The sequence below is a fragment of the Rhinoderma darwinii genome, chromosome 5, assembly GCF_050947455.1.
Source record: "Rhinoderma darwinii isolate aRhiDar2 chromosome 5, aRhiDar2.hap1, whole genome shotgun sequence".
Classification (NCBI taxonomy): Eukaryota; Metazoa; Chordata; class Amphibia; order Anura; family Rhinodermatidae; genus Rhinoderma; species Rhinoderma darwinii.
This window is the reverse complement of record NC_134691.1, coordinates 292910909-292938368: the sequence shown is the minus strand read 5'-3', so window position 1 is coordinate 292938368 and position 27460 is coordinate 292910909. Positions and strand designations below refer to the sequence as shown.

The 27460-nt window shown below is 39.8% G+C and overlaps 1 protein-coding gene across 3 annotated transcripts in view; it reads right to left on the bottom strand.

Annotated features, from left to right (window-relative positions):
* The window catches only part of HYCC1 (hyccin PI4KA lipid kinase complex subunit 1), a 93876-nt gene that overhangs the window by 16261 nt on the left and 50155 nt on the right, over positions 1 to 27460 (bottom strand). For all 3 annotated transcript variants that reach the window (XM_075827294.1, XM_075827295.1, XM_075827293.1), the window contains exons 4-8: positions 27193 to 27372; positions 18697 to 18777; positions 15960 to 16075; positions 8622 to 8717; positions 1415 to 1531 (exon numbers count right to left, since the gene is read on the bottom strand). In XM_075827294.1, coding sequence (XP_075683409.1) covers positions 1415 to 1531; positions 8622 to 8717; positions 15960 to 16075; positions 18697 to 18777; positions 27193 to 27372 — 590 coding nt within the window. The remainder of the gene's footprint in view (positions 1 to 1414; positions 1532 to 8621; positions 8718 to 15959; positions 16076 to 18696; positions 18778 to 27192; positions 27373 to 27460) is intronic.

Here is a 27460-nt window from a genome sequence, read left to right as displayed (position 1 = left end):
AGGGTCGGTTTGACTTTTTTTTTGTGCCCGAGCTAGTTTAATCGAATACAAACACTGTGGTTAAAAAAAGCGGCAAAAAAATAAAATAAAATAACACGCTCCAAACAAGCGGTGCATTTTTCTTCTGCCTCCCATTGATTTCAATGATCGTTCAGAGGCGGTAATCGCTCGAAAAGCATGCCGTTTTTGTTTTGCGAGTGGCCAGAAGGGGAAAAAAAAATGGATGTGCCTGGTATAACCTTCTAGCGACCCCAGTGGGAGGATACAGGCACTTTTCCTAATGTTTTTGCCCCTCTTACCAATGAAAGAGGACCTATGCTCGGTGTCATTTAGAGGGTTCTCAATTTTCCTACTACAGGGGTGAAAATATGAGGTAAAACATCTAAATCAGGACATTTGTTGCCTTTGTGACTCAGATGTTTACCGGTATCTGGACCGCAGAAATTTTTGTTCTTTTCTATTGATGTCAGGATGTAGACGTAGGTACATATGGCACGTATGCACTCTGCACATCCTGGACTTTTATTTTTAGGTGGTGCTGTGAATCTTAGGCTCTGCTTGGGTCAGATTTTTAACCACAAACATGAATTTGCATGCTTTTTTTTTTTTTTTTACAAAACTTTACGCTTTCATACAAAATTGCATGAAGGCGTCCATGATTTTAAACCGCTGGGTGGCAGTTTCACAATGTGCCAAGCGTCTACCTTCAGAAAATATATGGGGGTATAATAGGATTTTTTTATTTTATAATTCAGGTTTTATTTGTTTTTAACATTAAAATATTAAATTGTCAAGACCCCATCATATGATATATATTGCGTTGCTATTGTACAGTTTTATAACGCTACTAATGTGTATTTGCTTGCTGGTCAGTTTTCACTGGGGCGGACTTGCAACATCCTACTTTCCTTTACATGGAAAGTAGGATGACGTCTGACAACCATGTTCTTATGCTACAGTTGATGGCAAGGATAGCCGCTACATAGCCAGGGGTGAACACCACACTTGGGGATTACAATTCAGAATTTGGCTTTAAACATAATTGTGATAACATTTTATCTATGCTGAAATATTGAGTTATGATATTTGGTTAGTTATTTAACAAAGATTTAAATGAGATGTCCTTGTCCTCTGTATGTGTGCCCAACTTTATTAACCAATTACAATGTTAAACTTTGTAAAAAAAAAAAAGAAAGCAAAAATGACAAAAATAAGAAATCTCCTCATACAGTTACATCAAATAATAAATATCCAAACAGCAAATGTAAGGGGCCACATGAACAAAGATATATAATAATAAAATATATATTATTATACTAAAAAGTGCCGATTCCACTATAAGGGGCCAAATAGGCACAGCAATTGCACATAACATCCATGGAAACAGAACGATAGCATATAAGCGTAATCTTACAACGAGTAGTAAACGCCAGTCAGAAGCTGCACCATAAACTCGGACGACACTGGTATTCTGTTCTTGACACCTATATATTTCCTTGCATGTTGCCGAGGATATCCACATACACAGAGCCTGCAAAACGAGATCAGTAACAAATGAGCATATGGAAATTAGGTGACAAGGTAAGTAAAATATGTAGCCATTCATTCCTCTGTTCCCTGTAATCATAGTGTTTGCATAAGCTACCAGTAAATGGCAGTATTCACTTTATGCATTTTAGAGCTGGAGAAAAAACAAAAACACAAAATGTACCATTCTAGTATAGAGATGATCAAGTCCCTCTGAGCGGATTCAATGTATGAAACTGAACCAGCTTCTCGAGGTTTCAAACCGGGAAATTTGTCGAATACCAACATTGTAACACAACTAGACGTGCATCAATCTGGGCACAATCTAGACACAAACTAGAACAACGCTGCAATACCTTGCACCGCCGCCGCCGCGTAAGTAACAGAAATGAAACATTGAAGAGGGTGAAGAGCTCGTACAAGCAGAGCATCGCGGCCCTTAAAACAGCTAATCGCCAGGGGTCCTGAGAGTCAGACCGCCACTGATCTAATATTGATGACCTATCCTAAGGATAGGCCATTAATTTACGTGTACATTAATCCTGAATAACCCCTTAAAGTATGTAAACAAAGTACAACAGTTCATTTTCATTACCTGCTCATAGCATAAATTTTATTATACAATGAATTTGTTTTATTTGTTGAAACGAATATACCTTTAAAGAAACTGTATTATGAGTCTATGCCCGCCCGGCATCATTAGCAGCAGCGTGCATTCTCCTTGGTAGCCCTTCAGTTGGCTGCTTTCAGTTGACAGGGCCAGCAGGGGTTTATGAGGTTTCTATACTAGCAGATTTTCAGTAAATTGCAGCAGCTTTTATAGTGCTGGACTTCTGTAACTCGTGCAGTTTTATCTATTCTCGGAGGATTGCTTCAGCTTCCAACTTATAACGGATGCGGTCATTGATTATACAACGTAAGAGACCTTCAAAAACGGAAAATACAAGCTGCAAAAACACTAAATTGCTATATTGTCCATGAACAGGAACACATTAGGTCAGTAAAATTATGACTATTCCGTTACAAGGTATGGTTTATGTTACAGAAAGTCGGAATGTATCGGTATACTGGCACAGCATGCAGACAGCACTGTCCGCAAACTTGCAGTTTATCCATGCTATTGGCACAAACGTTCTCCAAAACACCCAAAAAAAATAAAAAATAAAAATAAAAATATAAACTGATGCCTGTATTTGCATGCACGTATAACCATTCACTGAATAAGCCTTTTCTTTGATCAGTCGCACAGAAAATTAAGCTGTGCAGGGTATTTTTTTCCGTTTTCAAGCACCGCTCTGTCCATTAACTACTATATTAATACATGGCGTACAGAAGTGATTGAAATGTATTGGGATGAAGAGTCTAGTTCTGCCAGGACTATTGACTGACTCCGCACTTAATTAGTTAGGTGATCAATAGAATCCAGTCAGCAATCATTCAACCGCAGCGATGATTTCCACTTATATGGCATTTACAACGTAAACCAGTGCTTAAGGGCAGAAAGCTTCAAAAATAAACAAAATGCATTTTATTTTTTAAGTAGAACATGCGGTGTACAGTGCTTGGATATTTACTCCTCCTTACGAAGGGAGAAAAGGATCAAAACCGATCATACATCAATTAAAAAACGCCACTTTGTTCTTATTTTCCTGCATTGAAATTAATTAAGGAGGTTGTCAGCGTAAAAAACACATCTTTATATATCCTATTAGGGAATTCTAATAACATAAGAGTCTCCTATCCTCATCTATTAGACAGAGTAAAGACTAGCTACAAAGAGCATCTCTCACTACGGAGGACCCAGCATGTCCACTTGCATTACACACACAGCCCATTGGTTTCAATTGAAATTGTGTAATGATACATTGCACATCTGGTGGCGCTGCAGGGGAATTCAGCATTGCCATGTCTCCTCATAGAATGCAGCTGTGTTAGCTTTTTGACCTGGGACCCGTCTAACTAAAAGGGATATCCAAAAGGAGGCAACCTGTTTTTATTTAATAGAGAAAATTTATTTTTAGGTTATGTTTACTAAGATTAATAATTCCCTACCTCATCCCTTTTTTCTCTCTCCAACTCCTTTCCTTCCTCTCCTTTTTAAAAAAAAAATCATAAATAAATAATTTACAAAAAAAATTTAAAAGTGAAAATTAATTACACATGGACCTTTATAGAACCCATCAGGTTCAACCGGATTTATTCCAATGTCCCAGGTACATGTTCAAAGAGCTGTGCAGAAATGGGAGAAACTCTCGACATATGGTAGATGTCCCTCTGGTTTCTAGTTTTATTGGCAGAGAAAAAACTAATTCTTTCTAGATCACAAGGCCCCCTTAAAGTTTTTTTTCTACATTTAGCGCGTTTGAGGTATGGGTAAGCATAGTAGACTACGCTATTTCATCCAATGGGATCTTGCAACATGGGAGCCCTATGGGTGATGTATGCCGGTGTATGGCATACATCACAGTCATCCATTAAATGTATACATTATGAGCTTTTCATGACGTATCCGTTAAAAGTCACCCATAGGCCGTTATGGCATCCGCTTAAAGCAGGGGTCTCAAACTCAGCCGGGTAAGTGGGCCACATATAGAAAAAATGGGAAGATGACGGGCCGCATTACTTTCAAATTTGATACAATACAAAAATTATTGTTAATCAATTAGTTATTTGAACTACTATAACACTATATTACTATAATAATAAAAATAATACTACATTACATTACTATAATAATACCGCTAGGTTTAAAATGTGAAATATTTCTCCACGTGCTTATTTCAACAATCCAGCTTTCCAGTTTAAGTGTCGCTAAATGCAGTGTTTGGCAGACACACGTCATGATTGGGCAGCCCCTTTTTAGATAGTGCCACAGTGCCCTCTGTGGATGCTGCCACAGTGCCCTCTGTGGATGCTGCCACAGTGCCCTCTGTGGATGCTGCCACAGTGCCCTCTGTGTATAATGCAACACACCCCTAGATAATGCCACAGTGCCCTCCGTAGATGCTGCCAGTGCCCTCCGCAGATGCTGCCACTGTGCCCTCCGCAGATGTTGCCACAGTGCCCTCCGCAGATGCTGCCACAGTGCCCTCCGCAGATGCTGCCACAGTGCCCCCTGCAGATGCTGCCACAGTGCCCCCTGCAGATAATGCCACACACACCCCAAGTAGATCGCTCCATTGGGGCTCCCTCTAGGAGTGGAATCCCCAGCCAGAGCGTTTCCGACACTTTGGCTGGGGATTCCTCTACTGTTGGAGCCCCTGACGTCACTGTCCATACACCGTGATGTCAGGGGATCCTCCTGGACCGGAATGAGATATCAGGGGCAACCCCGGAGCCGGAGTCCCGGAGCAGAGCACTAGTATAGGCTCTGCGCCGGAACTCTGGGGAAGCCATTAACATCAGTGTCCATATATGGACAGTGATGTCAGGGGCAACCCCAGAGCTGGAGTCCCGGGCATAGCGCTAGCAGGCTCTTCCTGGGACTCCAGCTGTGCTCCTGACATCACTGGGACTCCTGCTCTGGGGAAGCCCCTGACATCACGATGTATGGACAGCGATGTCAGAGGCTTCCGAAGAGTCCCAGAGCAGAGACTATACTAGCGCTCTGCCCAGGACTCCAGCTCTGAGGAAGCCCCAGACATCGCTGTCCATATGTAGACAGCGATGTCAGAAGATTCCACAGAGTCCCGGAGCAGAGCCGATACTAGCGCTCTGCCCGGGACTTCGCTAAGGGGAAGACCCTGACACACTGTCCATATATGGACAGCGATGTCAGGGAATTGAACAGAGTCCCGGAGGAGAGCCTATACTAGCTCTCTGCACGGGACTCCGCTCTGGGGAAGCCCCAGACATCGCTGTTCATATGGGAATTCCAGAGTCCCGGAGCAGAGTCTGTACTAGCGGCTCTGTGTCCCGCGGGCCGCAGATGACCACACCAGGGGCCGCATGCGGCCCACGGGCCGCGTGCTTGAGACCCCTGGCTTAAAGGATACGTCATTAAAAGATCATGAGAGTTCATGATGTATCCGTTAAACACTTGCCATAATAGTCTATGGGTGACTGATGTCACTCTTAGGCATCCGTCAAACTTACATTTAACGTATATGTCCGGAGCTTTTACTGGCGTGTACGGCAAAACATAGGCCAAAAATACGCTAGTGAACGGGGCCCAAGGAAATCTAGGAACCTTGCCTCTCTTTTTCGGGAACACCTAACAATTATCTGTCCTTATGACGCTTTCTCTTCCACCTAAACACTCAACTCTGACCACCTATCTCGTCCCACTAAAATGACTTTTATCCAGGCATGTTACCCTTATTTTCGGTCTACCGTAATGAACACATATCCATGTTATACTCTCGGTTGCCTAATTTATTTACATAGTTATATATTGACAATTATATACAGTTCTTTCTGTACTGGCAGCTTAATTTTTTTTATGGCATACAATAAAGATCTACTAACCTAAATAAACGTAAATCTGTACAAAGAATCTAGACAAATTTTTAACTATGCAAAAATGTAAAAGCCAGTACAAATGTCTAAAGAGAGGTAATAAGAATTACAGGTCTGTAAAAATAGTAAAAAATGTAATGAAGATATTTTTCACACATGATAGATTTTATATCTGTTGATGTAAATAGCGAAGGTTAATGAAAGATCTACGCGTTGGCTTCTTTTTAAAGGTAATTTCAGTATCACTTTGTAAGACCACATTCACACAGTGTGATGGTGATGTGTGTATGGGAATTTATGCATTCAGTCATACATTGCATTCAGTTCAGAAGATGTTATTATCAGGCTATGTGAGTGGTGGTCCCAGTTTCCTCAGTTTATTTATACATACGACACATTACTTTGTAATTGTACTGCCATGCCGTTTGTGTCAGTTCTAGAATTTGCTGTTAATGGTCCAATAGAAAGGAGGGGCCACATGGTTTCTATTTTTTCCTATTTAGTGGAAGGACAGGGAAATTATCCTAGTGAAATCTGTAATCATGCAAGCGGAGATAAGAACACAAAAGGACTGAAGGATGGGGAATACCAACGCTGCTCCATCTGTCAAAAAACCCACATATTAAACAGGACGGGCTCTTTCTGACGTTAATGTATGAGAGTTATATTTTACAAGTTTATGAATGAATGTATTATTCACCACTACAGCCATAGCTGCAGATCATGATACAGTAGATGCCAAAGTGCAATTTCCCTTAAGAGTATCAAACCCACCAAACATCTAAGGCTCTAAGCACTTCAAGTATTGGTCCTACGTTTCGCGTGTATGCCTGGAAAGCTCCTGATGTACAAGCTAAATGTGTTCATTGGGCTCCATTAGCCCAACAAAGGCCAAAAGGAGTGTCCTTTTGGCTTCTGTCGGGATAGTAAACCTTGGAGGATGAAATCGTGTACTAGACTATTCTTTTCGCCCTCGCTGGATCCTGAAAAAATATTCTGCACAGTATACTTTTTTTATCATGGGCTTTTCAATAGCCTTTCATGACAAACCCTAAACGAATACCCATTATAGTATATGGGTAAACGTATGCATTAAGCGGATGCCTAACATTCGCATCGGTCACTCAGACTATAATGGTATCTGTTTAACGTAGACGTCATGAGAGTCTGTGACGTATACGTTTAACATATACCATTAAACTATTGTGACAGATGACACTTAAGGAATTCAAAACTTGGACAGCATCAATATGGCAAAAATATAATTGCGTTTATTAACACATCCCAAGTATATCAATAAAGCTACGTTTCGACTCCGCAGTAGCCTTTCTCAAGCATTGAGAAAGGCTACTGCGGAGTCGATACGTAGCTTTATTGATATACTTGGGATGTGATGCTGTCCTCAAGTCCATCATCTGTCTGGATGGGATTTCTGGACATGGAATTTGTATCTCTTTTTCAAAATTGAAGTGGAAAGAATCTGAGCAAGTGAGTGCTGTGGAATATTTTCTACAACTGTTAAGCAATTCATCATAGCCTACATTTAATGTATACGTAGGAAACTTTTCCCAGCTTAGACGTCAAACGCAGGCCAAAAACATGATGTGCACAGAGCCTTAATGACAAGTTGGCTCATTTAGGAATAGATTTTAACTTCGCCTGAAATGTGGGCCCTATACCTGAGTAATTGTGATTTTTCTTTTCATGGTGGTGGTGGGGGTGAAGTTCAACCGAAGATCAGTTGAAGATCTTCTAAATTAATCAAATTCTGAGATCTTAAAGGGAACCTTGCAACTGGGCTCCTTACGGTAAATTGTAATTTACTTTACTAACTAATCCTGATAGATCCATTTTTACACAGGTTGGGTTGGAACACTAAACTCCAGCTGCATAATGGCATGCTGGTGGTTTAGTAGCTCAAAACCCACTGACCGGTTCCGTTTAAGATACAAATATGTTGATTGCATCCCCACAACTATGGTCGCGGCAAAGACTTGTCGAAACTCAATGCGTACATAGGCTAATATAGTCACTGACCGAGTTTTTATACAAAAGCATAAAGAAGCAAAAAGGACCCATCAAGAATTCACTTTTAATGGGCCAAGAGACCAAATGAAATTCTATTATATCAGCAGGAGGCTATTACACAATACAGTTTTGAATATGATTTGCACACAAATAAAGTCAAGGTTTATTGCCTTCACAGTTGGTGGCCTTTATATTTTATAGAAGGTTATTAGGAAACATGTTAAATCCGTGCAATATGAAGATATTTTCTGTATTACTGAAAATGTATTTTAGTTGTTGCTATTGTTTTAAACTTGTTTTCATGTGTTCCTGTACCAGGACATACAGTACACGGGTGGGAAGAACTTCCTGCACAGTGCCGTAAGTGTACAGCATGGGTATAACGTAGGCACTGTAGAGTAGAAAACCTCAAAGTAAAATATATATTATATATATATATATCAAACATCTGCCCGTATCAATAATTGGTTTGCTCCAACAAATAAAAGGTTGCAACTTCAGTAACAAAAGTGTATTAATTACTGTATCTGTAATAATGTATACAAACATTTTCAGATAAAATTTAACCCGATTATATTGACAAGTATTTTTTTAAATAATAGTCTTACCTGGAGGACACAAGACACAGGGATCGGAGTGAAGGTGCTGGCATAAAGTTTAAGGCAGAATTATAGCATAACAGAAGGAATGCCAACACTTCAAATCTAGGAGAAAATAGACACAGAAACTCCATAAAGAATATTTATTAAAAACCATTAACAATAAAACATGGCCAGTTTACATGTCATTTCTAGAGAATTATCATGCTAACCATTTGAGTAAAAAAGAATAAAAATTATATATATATATTGAATTTTTTTTATTTGCCAGTTATTCCTACACACACGTTGCATTCACATGGTTCTTTTCCCCAGCAGGTCTTACTATCTGAGCTACCCAAATAAGTCACACATACACACGCAGTATAGGGATTAAATCATGGCGAGCCAATTAACTAAAGTTTCCCTTTTCAGAATTTTTTTGATCGATCGTGAACAGAATGACATCATTACAGTCCATAGTTTCACCACGCAGGGGGCATCTCGTAATCAGTGTTCAAATATAACCGAACAATTGTTGAATAAGAGTACGACTGATTCATTGCAACAAATGTCATACTATGGCATGAAAGGCAAGATAATTGTGCTTTTCTTAACTAGCCCAGAACAGGGATGACCCAAGAGAGAAAAGAAAAGGCTTAACCAGGAGGAGAAAAAAAAAAAAAAAAGAATAATAAAATTTTTAAAAAAGACTCCAGATTTAAGTAAAAAGTTGCATTCCAGGAAATGGAAGTAAATATAATTTGTTTAACGGTTTATTAAGATGTAGGGAGTTGCTTCACCACAGGAGATCCAAGATATTCTATCCATGGTTGCCACGTTTTAAGGAACCCTTCCATAGTGTGTTCATATTGGTTGTAATTTTTTGTAGAACATCAGACAAGAATTTCTATGTTTAACTATTTAAAGAGATGGGACAAATAATTTCCATTGGGCAGCACAGTGTTCTTGCGATCATCGAAATATGTTGGTCTAATTTATGAGCTTGATTATTAAGCTTGGGAGTTTTATCTTCTAAAATGAGTACCAAAGGAAGGTTAGAGAAAGGCATACTCGAGACCCTGGAGATCATCCTAGTCATCAAACTCCAAAATTCTACTACTATTAGGCATAGCCTCCATAGATGTAAATTAAGTCATAAAACATAGTGGGGAGGAGGTCGGGAATATGGCATGGATGCCGGTTGATACCTGGTAAATACTATGGTGAGTCTGAAGGGAAGTTTGACAAATTTGTTTGATGCCTCCCTTTATAGATCATTGTACAGCAATGTAGCCATCTGGGTAGAGAAAGAGCGATATTTAGGTTCGGTTTTCATTTACCCATAAAAGGGCGTTTCGTTTTTCAGAGAGAGCAACATTGAGAGAGGAATAAAGGAAGGAGGTCATTCCATTCTACAATGGTTCCAATGGATAATGAACCTCAAATACTATGGTAGCTGTCCCAGAGTCCCACAGAGTATTTCCATAGTGGAATATCTGCAAATTTCAAGGATCGTCCCTGTGGTGGCTGATATTTTTCTGTAAATTTTTTTGGGTGAGAATTTGGTTACCAGGTCAGGTTATCTAATAACGCCATTGGATATCCTCCTTCTGTACCCGTTCCAGTCTTGTTCAGGAGGGAATTCAGGATTGCCAATAAAATAGGATAAAAGGTGATGGTTTAGATTGAAAAAAAAAAAAAAAAAAAGATTTTAAACCTAGTAAATCTCCAGAGCACAGGAAGATGGTGCAAAAAAAAAAAAAAAAAAAAAAAAAAAAGGTGTAGTTGTACAAATAGAAGGATAAATAGGACCTGTGTGCCACAATGGAGCAGGCACAAAAAATTGATGTATTAGGAGATTTTCTAATTGGACCCATGCTGGAGCTGTATTTCCAGCATTTATTTCTGCTAGCTGTCCTATCTGGGCAATTTTGTATTTTTTTTTTGCACATGTAATGTTGACTTACTAACAATATTCTAGCAATGTCATTTATTTTTTTCCCAGCTCAGTTGCATCTATATATTTTTAACCCTTTCGCTATGGGCAGCTGTGTCATGTGATCTCAGACCACCAAAATAGACCATGCTCTCATGTATAGATAGCTCATTCTCCCCTGTGTAGATGACTTCATGTGAACTACAGGATTACATCATCTCCAAATCAAATCCCTCCTGGCATCGGAGACCACTCCCCACCCAGCTCCACCCTTCCTTGTTCCTCTGTATATCTCCCCATGCTAAGAGTTCTGCTGAAGAGATAATTTCTTCCCTATCTAAGGTACCAGGAATGCAGTGATATAATAGGGGAGTTCCTACAATTATTAGCTGCAGTGTTAAAACGCCCCTGACTCACGATGCTTGTCTATACTATCTGTGTGTGCAGAGTCTCCAGTATATTTCTCTCAGATGCTGCTTCTCATTGCTCTCCCCTGCATCCTCCTTGCGAGGAGGCAGGGAGACAAGCTGAAGCTGCATCACATAGGATATACAGACTCTGCTGTGTAAGTACAGCAGTTCTATGTCACTGATCTATCACTTGCTGCACTTATATAGGACTCTAGTGCAGTGTGATGAGACTCCACCACCTCTGTATCTGCAAAGCCAGAATCATCATGGGAAATGTAGGCTGCATTAGGCGAGCCATGTCAGAGGGGAAGAACTTACAAAGATGGCATACAAACTGTAAAAGGGCACATTAACTAAACAGGTATACACAAGGCATACATAAGAGCCTATACAGTATTCTTTAATAACAGCCTATGCTATATAGGCCCAAAAAAAAAAAAAAAGTGCATGAAGTACCTTTTTAAACAAGTTGGGGAGAGATACTCCTCCTAGCCTTTTGTAAAAGTATGAAATGGAGTTGGGAACCTTAGGTCAACGGTTTGACCAGGTGAATATATTGATCTTCTCATATCTCGTCTATTAGTTAGAATGGGTAGGCTTCTAAAAGAGATAGAGTATTCTGGGAAGGGTCACCTTTTTAACAATGTGAACCCTAGACAACCAGGAAAGGGACTGTGAAACCTGGGTCTCCAAATCCTCAATTTCTTGATGAATAGGGGATAATTCTCTTTGTATAGAGTAAACGGTCCGTGGTTAATTTTTATTCCTAGACATGGTAACAGGATTGTGGTTGGACTAAATGTGTAGTGTATTGAATAGCAAAAATATGCGATCAGCCGGCAAATGAGCTTTTGCTAATTGCTGTTGGCTGTCTGCTAGGCATGTTCCCAAGCGGATGGTCAAGAACAAGCATTCGAAAATTTGTTTGCTCAATTATCAGCCCATGTAAAAGGGCCTCAAGAAATTTTTGGCATTCTCTAGGGTATTGCTGAATAGGGCCTTAGACAACTAAAGTTTTTAAAGCATGGGAGGAAACTGGAGTAGCCAGAGGAAATACTTAGGGCTTCATTCACATGGGCGTATTGTACCTATGTTTAACAATGTGTATTCTGAATAAAACACCCAGACCCATTGCGATTCTACTGAACTAGACCAACAGCACAATATAAAAGGTGTGACATCCAGACTACGCATTGTTAAACATAGGCACAATATGCCCGTCTGAATGAGGTCTAACAGGGGAGAATATGCATAGTCCATCCAGATGTTGTCTTGGTTGAGCCCATGGCCCCAAAACTGCAAGACTACAGGGTTAACCCCCAACTGGCCAAGCACAAGGAGAACCGGATATCAAACTTTGCTGATTTGGACCCATGCCCCCAGTATTGTGATTGGATTAAGTTATTAATAATGGTCCATACAAAACAGTGGGCAGCATATATTATGCAGAATATGCTATACAGGCTCCACTGGCGATCATTTTTTAAGGCAACCCCAAGCTGGTTACTACTATATAATATATGCATTGTATAACAGTTTCGCTGACAGGTTTTATCTTTATACTGTACTTCAGATTGAATGCGGTGCATAGTAATCCATCCATCTAGAAAAAACTTCAGCATTTCCTTAAATAAATCTCACTTTCCTGTTGCAGCTTTTGCGGTGTTATATAAAACCATTATAACAAAGTAGCTTTGAGAACTGCTTACAATAAAATGATTTGTAACGCTATACATCCTTACTCCTATAGACAGTACACAAATAAAGGGGTTTCATAATGCAATGCTAGACAGGAGATGAATTGCTTTTGTTGTGTGAAGTGTTTTGTTTCTATAATGATCGCATATAAATGCAGATTAAAATTGCCTTTGATAACGCCTTTAATGCAATGTGCTGACACAGACATGGAGTGGTGCTCCGCTGAGATGAGAAGCATCTAATGCATGGTTTGCTTTTCCATAGCAACAAAAACCATATTATACAGATATACAACGTGTTCTTATGGACCACAATCACTCACTATGCAGTATTACTTATAAAAACAATATTGCCACAACAGCATCGAGACAAAATTTCTTATTTCGCTTGAGTTCATTCAATTTTAAAGTGCATATTGTAAGGATAGTATAACTGTATATCATGATTTGAAAGAAGAAAACATTTTAAGGCTAAGTACAGCAGGCAATAAATGTAAGATTGGTGAGGATCCAGGAACTGGGACTGCCACAAGTTATTCTGAGAATGAGATGGCGGTGACCTGGTCCAGTGGCGTACATAGACAACAGAGCCCCCCACCCCCCGTGCAAGAACAGTATGTGGGCCCCTTACTCTCCATTAGCTCCTCAAAGAACACCCCGTCGTCATGTCTCTCTAACAATTCATCAATAATTCTGAACCGTTGTCAATAGCTCAGTCCATACATGCAATCCAATAGAAAGTACATACAAAGTTGCTTTTAAAGGTGGCAGTGGGCCTCCTACCTACTGGACCCCTGTGGCTGCACCAACGGTATGTTTGTCCCTTACCTGGTCCCTGATTAATATGGAGAGCAACAATGACGTGTGGGTTACACTATTCTATGAAGCAAAAGGGGAAATCTAATCCAAATGATTTTGCGATATGCCATACTGTAGTTAGAGTGCATTGGTGAAGTATGATAGGTTATTGACTTCCAGAATGAAGGGGCTCTATAGAGTATTGCACCCCATTCAAAATTCTTCACCATTGGCTACGGTATTATAGTATTTAGCACTGTTGTAGCATAATACATTTTCTGAAGTCAATGGCTAAATGAGCTTTTCTTGTACGCCGAAGTTGCCGCTTTATTACCTCTTCTCCTATTGGCTGGTCAAACAAAGGCTGCCACATCATGTACTGTATACACACAGTGGTCATTGTGAGATATTCAGTCTTCTCTTTGAAAAGCCCAATAGTCACTGAAAAATGTCTGTGTGTGTGTATATATATATATATATATATATACTCCCTTGCTGAGTTAAATACAGAACACTTAAACTAGTCTATTAGCGGTATACAAGTGGTAAAAGAGATGGCTGCCACTGTGTTGACCAGAGCAACTGTGCCTTTTTTGTCAATATCAACCTCCAGTGAACGGCTACTATACAGTATATTAACATTGAGCAAAACAGTATTTACCCAGGTAGCCACAATAAAACGTTATTGCAGCCCGTGGTGTCTTTTTTTTATGTGGCTCTCGCTACCCATCCTCCTGCCAAATGAAAATCTAGTATTCGGCGAGACAGTCCCGATTCCCAGCAATGTACCAGAACACACATCTATGATCCTTTCTGCGGATGTCTCTTCTGCAAAGCTAATCTCTGAGTGTAGAGACTGGTAAAGGAAGAAATACCGCCATTTAAGAAAATCCTGATTGGCTTCTTGCCCATAAGTTCCTGTTACAGTAGTACAGAGAATGGCAAAGCCATGGAGAAGATAAATGGGTAGTGTTCTAAGAAACAGTCATAATTCAATGCACACAGCTATAACTGGCACATTAGTTTGGGCACTGTTGTACCAGTAACTACTCTGTAGACATTGATATGTGATTGGAAACTTTTTTTTGTGGATGCTGCCCCGTGGCTGGCATGAAATTATGGATATGCTATGTAGCATGCACACCAATAATGTGTGGCAGGGACAATTCTATGGGCAATTTCATATTGATGTTACTAATAAGCTGGCACTACTATTTGGCTTACACTTATTTTATGAGCAGTGGGAAATAGACATCCTACATGCAGCCATGGCATCCCTTCCGTAACAATACAGCACCAATGACACTGGGGAAACTTTATATCCTGGACAATACAGACCAAAAATAATGGGGGTCGTGAGTAGGTAATGCTTAATGGAGTTTGATACTTACGCCTTTTTTATAGCTTGTGCCGTATCAATGGTTTCTTTTATTAAACCAAAATACAGGATCATATCATTACCTGTCTAGTCTATTGGTTCTGTGATCATATTGCTATTTTATTTATTCCTGAAGTGCTATATTTTCTATACGATTTCTGTCACTACTTGTTTTTTTTTTTTTTCTTCAATTTAACATTTACACCTTTTTTAGTGAATGTTTTGTCTCTGGATGAACCTGCGTATCGCAGAAAAAAAATTTGTTGATACTAGGGGCAGCAGCAGAATATTTAGCATCCCACCCTGCTGGCTGAAATTTATGTTGTGGGCTTTGTGCACAGAAGTTATTATTCATTTTTGTTTATATGATGTAATTGTGGTTCCAGGCTCCCTCCCCTTCTTCTGCCCTCCATTTTTGACCCACACCGTGAGACATAGGGCCATAATAGGGCGCAAGTAGAGTTAGGACGAAGGTCTTGGTTACTCTTTTCAGAGTGGGGGTTCCGATTAGGAAGTGTGATGGTAGGGTGGAATAGGGATATTCAGGTGATGTGCTAAATGGATTAAATAGTAATAATTTATTTTTAGAAAAGTTAAATTTCTATTATCTTTTTTGACTCTTTCGGTCAATGCAGTGGGAAATCGTTGCAAGGTGGAACCACTGTGTAGGTACCATGTGGACCTAATTTGAAGACAGTCGGCTGTAAACACTTCTACTTGGAACAATTCAACATCACCTGCATTGCTATGTCTCATTTCTAAGGGCCCTTTTACACAGGCCAATTATTGGGCAAACGGGCGTCCATAGAACGCTTTTTTCCGATCATTGTCCTGTGCAAACAGGGCAACGAGCAGCAGATGAACGTTCAAACGCACTATAGAAATGTATAGGGACAAATGATCGTAGTAACAAGCGTTCGTCCCCATACATTACTGATAATAGCTCCTTGTAAAAAGGGCAAAAGATTGACCATCAACGAGCGGTCTCATTGATCGGCGCTCGTTGTTACAGCCAAGACAGGCCGGTGTCAAAGTATTTCACATGAAAGATCTCATAGATGCAATATATAGTATACTTGGCAAGACACTAGCACATTATCATATTAACCAATGTAAAAATAAAATACATCTAAACCTGTATTTTACCTGTTTTGAGCAGTTAACATTTCCCTTTGTGGATGAGGACCACTATACACAACTCTGGCGAGTCCATGCTGTGACAAAGCTCCTTCAGTGAGTGCCATGGACCCTATACTGGAGGGCTGGAGACAAGATACAGATTTAGGTTGTTTAATGCCAAACAAATTCATTTAAGAATATTCTGTGTTTTCAGAGACCTAAAAAATGAAAAATATTTCAAACAGCGACTGAACTGAAAATACCGCAGCTTCATACGTTATCAAAAGTGGACCTCACAAAATAAAATATTTAATAAACCAATCAACGCTGCAATAAGATAAAAAGAATAATTTGAAAGTAAGTGTTACCGTAGAGCTTCCTTACCCTATTTCTGCCCTTATTTCAGGGTCAATTTGTTCTTCAGCTAATGTCCTGAATTATTTTTTTCTATGGATATCCAGCCTGACCACTCCACATTAAAGGCATTGCAGCAGTCACGCCATGCTATGTGCCATCATTGCTACCCCATAAATTGATTCAGGTACTAAAGTAAAATAAAGTCTAGTGACTCTGATATCCAAACGCACTATTACCATCAATCTGGGCTCATGTGCTACATAGTTTACCGGATATGACCAGATACGCGGCTTAACATTACAGCTAATGTTTTTAATAAAAATACTTTATAAGGACAGTGGAAAAACTTCAAAGGATAATAAATCCCTGATTACAGATCACAACATAAAATAATTCTCCAGAATTATCACATTCATAGTGCAAGCATCACAATAAATCCATAAAAATAAATATCTCCACTTATATTTCTGATACAACACCAATTGTCCACATTGAGTAGTTTGGCTGAATTCACAAATCGATTTCAGTGTTCGCTTGGCATATGTGCCGGGAAACATCTCAGTATATACGGTAAACTTATTTCTAGGCCCCTATTCATCCAACGGAAGCCAAAAGTGTCCTTTTGGCCTACGCCGGGCTGGTATATGTCAACTCTTTCAACTATAGTCTGCTGTGCTATTCCATACGTTTCCAAAATGGGAGCCTATGGGTGACGGATGACACTGTATGCCTATAAAGTGGAATCTGTCGGTGGTTTAAGTCAGGAATCCTCTGCAGCGTGAATAGATCCTTACTTACTAACGCGGTGCTAAGGAGCAAACAAGAGAATCTAAAAATAAAAAATTCTGACAGACATAAGTTATCAGAATCCATCAAGGCTCCTGTAAAACCAGAAGCCTGGACACCCCTTTCACACCACATTTATGGACATACAGGTATATGTTTTCTTTATAATAATTTTTAAGAAAAACTGTATACGGTCTAGTTTCTTACATCTGCGATGGACTTTCATTGAGAAAACAAAAACAGTATAATGTATATGTGGTGGAATGTTGTTGTTTTTTGCACTATTGAATAATGCAGCAGCCTAAGGCCTAATGCACACGTGCGTGCCCGTAATTACGACCTGTAATTACGGGCACGGCCGGCCGCGGGCACCTGGCCGTTTTTACGGGCCGTACTCCCATTATAAAAAGTATAGTAGCACGGCCCGTAAAATAAAAAAATGGGACATGTTCTATATTTTTCAACGGCACGGGCACCTTCCCGTAAGCAAACGGGAAGGTACCCGTGGCCAATAGAAGTCTATGGGCCCGTAATTACGGGCGTTTTTAAGTTCGTGTGCATGGGGCCTAAACATTTGAAAAAAGTGGACACTTCAATAAGATGGACAAATTGTTATATGAACATAGCCTTACACTCTACAGAAAATAAAAATATCCAGATTTTTTTTAGCCAACTGGGCACTATTAGCATTTGTTTGGCCCATAGAAATCTATGGGTATGTCACAGTGTATGCTTGTATACTTTATACAAATTAATCGTTCTGCTGTAGCGAATAAACGTCATATAAAAGGGGACAATGCAGATATTTTTGTGGTGTTTTTTTTTCTTTTCAACGAAATCAACCCCCATGTCCATTATGCACCTGGCCTTAAAGGAGTCCCCTAAGAAGAAATATATGTATAAGGTCATATAGCGTGTGCCAAAAAGGGAATTTTTTATTTTATGTAATATCTAAAGCTGGCCATACATATTAGATAAAATCTAAGTGACAATCTAATGTGTTTTTCGTGGTAAACATGATGATCCTTTATTTCCGCAAGAGATCAGCCTCTGCCAGCGGGGATGTTTACGGTGGAGTCAGCAGGAAGAGCCGTTACTCATTTGGCCGACAGCTACCTCACGTGTATGGTAAACTTTACCTCTATCTGGAGTTATCATTGCTTGATCATTTTATCAAAACTAGTGGTTGGATTGCTACAGGCAAATCACTTGCACTAGTCTCCTCCAGTGCATCGATTCATCCCGGTCCACATCATTGCTAACTTTCTGTCTCGAACAGTGGTAATTATTTGTGTACATAAGTGGATATTGATGTAAATGGTGATTTATTTACACACAACGTCTCCGAACAATGAACTTGACAGAAATAAGAAAATGAAGCGCTCAAGAAATTATAATTTAGCAGAAATAATGAGAATTGGCCATATTTTGCTGATTGATAAATTCGCTCAGCAATTATGAGATGACCATGACCGTTAAAGTGAACATCAAGTGCCCCTAAAAAAGAAACTGCGAAGCAGATCCTCTGAGACCCCCTGCCAAGGTGACCTGATCATCAGCAAAAAAAATTATGCTGCAACCTCAATGTCAATCACAGATAAATTACTTGTTTGTTTCCTACCTCATGGAATACGGAGGGCTTCGACAAGGAAGGGATTGTGAAAGATAAGACCCTGCTGTGCCCTTGTTCATCCATAATTTCCTAAAAAAAAAGAAGAGCGTATTTTTTTTTTTAAAAACACATCTGGTAAAACATCTTTTTTTTTTTTTAAATCAAATACATTTTTCTGCACCTATCTCATAAATTATTCCACCAATTGATATGGACTTTCAATGTATGTGAAATGCATCTATGTACAAATATAATTTCAGTGGCAATTCTATTTAAAATGGACAACAAAAACCGAATATAATAATACACAACAGAATTTAACATGTACACAAGTTGAGACAACAGAAGAAAAATATTTTTCGACATCCCTGGTGGTCTAGGGTAGTGGAGAAGGTACTTCATACATTTGTAGGAGGAATAGCAGAGAAATGGTAAAAACTTAAGAGATCTAAGAAAAGATGCCCCAGAATTGTTACTTCATGGGGAATACAATTAAGCTGGATTCACATGGGATGGAAATTCTTTAGGGATATTTGGCAGCGTTTCTGCAGCAAAGTACGCACGTAATGTGTGTATTTTGGTGTGGATTTCACCCCTTCTACATTGAAAAGGCTGAAATTGTTTGTGAACATCCAGAAAAGAAGGAGCACGCTGGGGAACTGGAAAATTTGAAGCATGCTCCGATTTCCGTCCAAAATATGATCAGCAGCATGTGGATGAGATTTGTTAAAATCTCATCCAGATCGTTAGAGCTGTAATCCGCTGCGGATTTTCTGCACATAAAATTCTGCATGAAAAATCTGCATCATTTCCATTTGATGTGAGTCCCCTTTAAGTGCTATGAAATTTTTGGGCTAAAACCAAATGGAGAAAAAAAAGACCTTGAATAAGTACCTTGTCCCATAAAAAGGAACAACCTAAAATGGATATACTGCGTTAAACCTAGTGCAGTGGACAGAAGGGGTGATGGGATTCTTACTTTGGTGCCCCCCTAAGGCCCTGCAGTAGGAATAACAGTATAAGTTTTGCAGGAAGTGTTATCTTAAATCATGTAGCAAACCTTGGTATTACGAACGTTATTGTAAGGCCCCATGCACACGACCGTAAAAAAACATCAGTTTTTGTGGACCGCAATCGCGGTCCGCAAAAACGGAGCCATTCACTTTCATTGAACACTGACACCTTTCCGTAGCACTACGGAAGGGTGTCCGTGCCGTGGAAATGTTCCGGGAATTATGGAACATGTCCGTTCTTTCGCATTTTGCCGGCCGTGCTCCCATACTTTGTATGGGAGCACGGCCCGAAAATGCGGCTGTCAGTCAGCGGCCGGCCGTGCCCGAAATCGCGGGCCGTGATTGCGGGCACGGTCGTGTGCATGGGGCCTGACTCTGCTATAATCACTGATGAACAAGTCATAGCTTATCTATTTCCACAAAGACAATGGATATAAAAGGAGAAATAATGGATAGTGGATGTATCATCATTTTGACCTTGCTCTCAAGAGTTAACACGTCGGATAACAGCAGATCTTTAAAATGAAATATTACACAACACATCTAGATAACGTCAGCGGGTAACAGAAAACATCTTGAGCACGTACATTTCATGAACATTTAAAATATATATTTACTATTTAATTTTTACCCTTTAACACTTTTTGCCCCATTGACCACTAATGAAGATGATGACGTAGGTATAAAAAAGGTATGTTCAAACGTCGCTGATTTGTTGCGGATTTTCCGTGCAGTTCCACTGCAAATACGCCGCAAAATCCACATCGCGTTAATGGGTACAGGTACTTTTGGGCTTTCCAGTAGGTTTGCTTTTCCATTATTTTTCCCTTTTAATGCCATCCAAAATAATAAAACCCATTAAAGTCAATGGTGTCTATCTGCTGAAATTCTGGTATTCATCAAGCAAAGCTGCAATAACTCGATTATAAATCGAAGGCATGACTAATGTGAACAGAGTAGATCTTCTCTCTCCAGTACAGGATATATTTTTGGCAACGGTTCAGAAAACACTGACGCTAAGGAACCTCTTACACGGGCCAATAAATCGGGCAAACGAGCCTCCATATGAACGCACATTCGCGATCACTGCCCTGTGTAAATAGGGCAAAGATCAGACTATGAACAGGCAAATGCTCATTCATTGGCTGATCGTATCATTTATGCAGCAAGAAACATTAGTGTCGGCAGTATATCTCCCTGAGTAAATAGGGAGACATGCTGCCGACATGATAGAAATGTATGGGGACAAGCGATTGTAGTAACGACTGCTCGTCCCTATATATTACTGAGCATAGCTCCTTGTGAAGGGAGAAAACGAACGCCGATCAACGATCTGTCTCATTGATCGGCGCTCGTTTTTACGGCCAAAGTTGGCCGGTGTAAAAGGACCCTAACAGAAGACTACACAAAACGAACAACTAAAGACATCAAGCGTAGCTCCGCAGGGAACCCCAGTCATTCATTGCAACATATACTTAATAGCCTGCTAATTCTACACCTCCCCCACAAGAAACTCATTCTAGTACATGATCCAACAATGGCCTCCATAATTACCATCATTACAGCTTTAAACTGCATCTTAACAAGAACGTTTCATTTAGCAGCTCAATTAAATCAGGTTTTTCCTTTCCAGTAATGAAATTACAAATATAAGCAAAAGCGACGTACTGAGTCATATTAATAACACACGGAAATAAAACGGGTGACATAAACGCTATAATCTGCTTTGTTTTAATTTTCTAAAATATGCGGAAATGTAATGAATAGAAAAACACACACAGTGGCTCAGGAGACCTTTATTCATCATTCATCCCTAGTTTTCTCACACACTGCACCAACCCTCCCCCTCTTTCAACTAACCTTATCCTCTTTCCGCACTGTATTAATGTCACTGGTAGAAGATTTTGAACAACAAAGTACCATAAATGTATGGCACGGTGATCACGCAGGGGGCAGATGCGATTCACAGAAAACGCAAATCCTAGCTGACCAAAGGCTTTTTTACACCGGCATATACAAATCGGGTAAACGAGCACCGATCAACGATGTAGAACGTTCATTGTGCTCATTTAGCTTGTTTTACAAGGAGCAATCATTGAAATGTATAGGGACAAAAGTTTGTTCGTCCCTATACAGTTCCATCACTGTCGGCAGCACATCCCCTTTACACAGGGAGATGGGCTGGCGACAACGATTCCATTGTCAGGCCTTGGGGTCCGCTTACACGGCCCAACATATAAACGAGCGCCAATGAACGAGACAGCTTGTTGATCAGCGCTCGTTTGCTCCTTTCACAAAAAGCTATATTTGGGGAAAAGCGATTGTTACTATGATCGCTCGTCCCCATATATTTCTATCATGTCAGTAGCACGTCTCCCTGTTTACTCAGGGAGATTTGCTGCCGACAACGATATTATATTTCTTGCAGCATAAACTATACAAATCAGCCAATGAACGGGCGCTTGCTGGATCATCGCTGGTCGTTGCCCCGTTTACAAAGGGCAATGATCAGGAACGAGCGTCCACATGAACACTCATTTGCCCAATAATTGGCCTGTGTAAAAGGGCATTTAGGACAAATGTGCACGTTGCGCATTATGAACAGATTCGCAGTGCGTATTTTAGTGCGGCAAATCCACACTGTAATACAGTACCAGCAAAATAAATGAGATCTCAAGAAAACTCTTCTACACGTTGCAGATTTTTTCTGGATGTAAATTGACCTGCGGTGCGTATTTTAAAATCCGCAGCATGTCAATTTATCAGGCATTTCCGCTTGTGAATTTTATCTGCCAGGTGTTGTGGAAAAATCACACCAAAACGCACAATGAAAATGCGCCAAAAAACGCAACAAAACGTAAAACATGCACGATTAGGTGTGGTTTTTACCTGCGAGTTTTCTGCAAAATACGCAACGTCTGCATGTAGCCTTAGGGTACATGCACATGTTGCAGAATTTGATGCAGAAAATCCACATCAAACCCGCAGGTAAAGTTTGTACTTAAAATGTCTTTTTTTTTTTAATAAACTTGTCAGATACAATTTTGAAACCGAAACGCTAAACAAAATGGACACGCTGTAGATTCTAAAATCCGCACCGCAGGTCAATTTTTCTGTGAAAAAACAACAAAAAAATATCTGCACATAAATCGCATCGTGTGCATGTGGTGTTATTAGTGACAGTTCGAGGCCTAATAGAACTAACCAAACCTACAAAAAAAAATAATGATGACAGAATAAAATTTCTTACACATTCCGCTAAAATAATGTATATGAATGAAAGCTGGTAAATGTTATGCATCAAAAAACAAAAAAAAAAATTGCACGTTAAAAAATAAAAAACGTATGGCTCTCGGAATACAGTGAATGGAAAAATACGCTTCGTTCTTATGAAGTTAAATAAATTCTACTGTAGAGGTAAATAAATATAAATATACAAGCGCGCACACACATATATATATATATATATATATATATATATATATATATATATATATTATTTCTTAATGAGAGGCTCTCTAAGCTACTTAGGCGGGTAAGAATCATTACCAGACGCAGATATAGTGCTTGTATTATACTTCCCATACAAGACAACAGTTTGTTTTTATCACCTGCTAGCAGTTACACCCCTGAACTTAACGTAGAGGAAGATTAAACGTCCCTCACACCCTCAGCTGCTTATAAATTGTCCTGTATATTAAGTCACAAATTATGCTCCAAGCTTGGAAGCGAGATTATTAGCATTTTTAATGTAAGCAGAACACCCTCAGGGGACACCGTAGTCCGATGTTCCGACGGTCCTGGAAGGACCGAGGCAGGAAACCGATGATGTAAGCTGCAGTTTCCTGTCACTGAACGGATGACAAAACCAAGGAGGGCAAGAAAAGGCATTTTTTCCCTTATTAAGAAGCCTTATTACACCGAATAGGCAAGGCACAATTGAGGCCATTGTCTTCCATGTATCTACAGTATTAGCATTTTCTGTGCACTAGGAGATATAGAAATCCTTTATACGGCAGTTGTTCTGTAATCCAGGGCATGCTGAGAGTTATAGTTACTCACCAGCTGGAGAGCCACAGGTTAGAGATCGCTGATCTATAACTACTTCAAAGATCTTAGGTAAAATCTTGGGAAGATGTCAGAGCTACCGTACCTGGTCTAAGATCTGCTTATGCCGAGATAAGGAATTTGCCGTGATCCGTCCACTCATTTGAAAAAATAATTCTGCTTTAGCCTTTAACATCTTTATACCAATGACTGGGAGGATCATAACCCCACCATTCAGGTCATGCTGTGGAGGAAGCAGGTCAGGTAACCCCCATGATATTTGGATCTTAAGAATTTTCAGTTCCTCTTTCAAAAACAGGATAGGATATCATAAACAGGGATAAATTTATGTAGGACACAGTTCCACAAAAATAGGGACCATCTGACTATCACAACATGACAACGACATTGTTCATCTAACTGCTGCTCCGGTTCTAAGGTTCCGCGTCCAGGATGAGAACATCTAGAAGGTTTGGCTCCCAGAACCAATGACATTGGCTTCTTCACTCAGTTATTTTAGATAGTACTTATTTCACACATCAGTACATCCATACTTGATAAGACCAGGTTTGTACCTTACGGTCTGAACCTACAATCTATTTTAATTTCTGAAAAACAATTCGCTTGAACGAAGAACAAAATGACAGAATAGGATGGAGGAAGAGTAGAGAAAGAACACCTATATTCTCATCTCTTCCCAATACATTGAATGTTCTGTATGCCAGTAATCCTCTATTACCCTGTCAAAAATAACCCTTCTGCACAGGAGGCTTATAACATTTTTATTTTTGACTCTAACTCCGTGAAGGAACCCGGACCCTTAGGAAAGATCTATATGGGATTACATCCTCCCTGGGTTTTTCTTGATAAGGTCAGATAGTTTGGCAGGAAGTTTTCCCACCAGTATCAAGGCAGACTAAGTAGTCTGCCCGGCAATAACGGTCATTGGGCCACAGCTGTGGGCTAAGTGAAAGTTAGGGCCTTAGCGACAGTTAGGGATTAGGGAAAGAGTTGTGGTCAGATGAATAGTTAGGGTAGATATAAACCAGGAATATGCAGTGGTCTTGGCAGACGATCTGGCATATTCCTGGAAGAAGTGACGCTGCCCCCGCCCTCCTTCCCCATTATCCAATATTTATTGTCACGCCCTTTTGTTGAAGAGGGTAAGCCGCTCAGTATTATGAGTGGACATATGTGATTTGTGGTAGGCTTGATCGATCTTATGGCTAAGCCAGGTTTAATTCATGTTGACAATTTGAAAGGTTTTATTATTATTATGTTTTAGATTTGGCTGTGGCCAAATTTATTTTACCACCATTCCAGTGTTGTGTCTATTGATTTGTATTTTAAAAGTATTGTTATAGGTTTTATTAGTTAATATTAAATTACTCTGTTTTGTAATCCCATGCTTAACCACAGTGGATGACAGTTAAAGTGTGCAAATAATGTTAATATTCTAATGCCCGTTGCACATGACAGAGTGCCACTCGGGCCGTTTTTCACGGCATCCAATAAATTTTCACTTTAGCGAATGAATCGGGTCCGTGAAGACTTTCCGATCCGTGGACAGATAGGAATGGTCCGATCTTTTCACAGATCACAGGCGGGACCTGGTCTTGTGCATGAGGCTTAAAGAGGCTCTGTCACCAGATTATAAATGCCCTATCTCCTACATAATCTGATCGGCGCTGTAATGTAGATAACAGCAGTGGTTGTTCCAGCCCAGCTTCTTTTACTGCACAATCACACTGTAACACTAGGCTGGAACAATGAGAAGTGTATGACGCGGATTCGTCACTGATTGGTCCGCGTCATACACTTCTCTTCACTAAAAAGTAAAAACACGCCCAGTTGGTCATTAAGAAACTAATTAGCATAAATCTAAAATTGCTCATAACTTGCTCAAAAATGATCGTTTTTCAAAATAAAAACCACTGTTATCTACATTACAGCGCCGATCAGATTATGCAGGAGATAGGGCATTTATAATCTGGTGACAGAGCCGCTTTAAGACTCAGACATGTGGAACTTTGTGCCTCATGCCAAATAAGGTTTCCAATGATAGGCCGTCATTGACAGATCTGCTTTAAAAAGGGGTTGACCAGCACATAAAAAACATTTTTAAAATATCTCACAATGAAGTATAAACAGAAAAACAAACACTCATCCCACCGATCCCCGCTGACCGGTCCCTACTCCAGCTGCATTGATGACGTGTCAACATATGAATCGTGATTGCTGCAGACAATTTTTATGCATTCAATAACTTTTTTAAAAGGTGAATAGACCAATAAAATAAATGGACTGAATTCCAGTTTGCATGTGTGAAATGTTATTGCAGCTCTGCCTTAAATTATGTCTGATAAAGACAGGAGTTACACGCAGCTTATCAGCACGAGAGTTGCCGGAACAGAGTAAATTAAGTCCGTAGGCACCTTCTCTGAATGAGTCTTCATATTATGTCCAGCATGCTTTGCATCTCTAAACTGCTCTCTGTGGTAGACATCACATCTCCAGTGAAACATCACCCGTAGGAAGCAGAAATGGAATAAATGTCCTCTAAGGAAGGACACGAGTATTGTCACATTTGCTTAAATAAAAGACATAACAAGTAATGCAGTTTACTGCCGGCCCTTCTGTTGCTCTCATTTTAATGAAGCTTATTTAACTCTTTATGGTAGGACTATGGCATCTAACATTCAGTGAGAGTTTTTCTTTTGTTACCATAACTTCAACTTAAAAACACAAAAAAAACAGTAAAACATATTGATAAAGGAACTCATTGTTCTCTGCATTGCCCGTGGCAATCTACTCCTCATCAAAACGTCGGCAGAGCTCCTCTCAATAACCCCAGGAGCAAACACACTCAACCACTGCTTCTAGATTACTAAAGCCGCTACTATTTTCTTCAGCTCCAGTTTCTGTATTTAAAGGAGTTGTCTAGTTTAGAAAACCCATTTTCAAATATCTTCTTAGGGCATGCTGAGTTAATAGAAGGGGTTGGGGTAGGGTTCTTGGTCTGGTACTTCCATCGATTACACTGAGCAGAGAGAAGCTACCAGAAATGTAAGAAAAAAAAAAAAAAGTCTCTCTCTGGAGGATCCGACACGTTCATGCATTACACGGACGTACCATTAATTTTATATACACATCATGTAATGTGCCATATTTCCTGATGTGGCATAGAAGGGGCATTGCACAATTGTTGCTGGGTTCCCTGACAAAATTACAAGGGACACTGTGGTCAACTTATTTTAAAGGTCCCTAAAAAACAAAAAAGGGATTGTCCAAAGCAGACGGCCCTTTAATTACTTTCAGAAAAGTACTTTTCTATTACGTTTCCCATTGTAATAAAACATTTACACAATTGTGTATGAAGAAAAGGGGCATCAGGGCACAGGAAAAGGGGGCATTTTAACTCAAAATTTCTATCCTTGGCACCCACCAAATTGTAGAAACTTAGGAGAAGAGCCTCGATGCATCCACTGCTTTGTAGGTCCCTGCTAGCAGACATGGACAGGTAACACCATATTAGTTCTGGAAGGAACTGAAGCGTAAATGTCCTCAGGTTCTTCTCTTTGCTTCGATAAAACTCAAAGAGCTGGTGGCAGACAGGTTCTAGTAACTGAAAAAAAGATAGAAGAAATGTCATAAGGAGCCACAAATGTAGAAATCAAAAGCACAACATGATCCTGTAAGGAATAACATAAAAC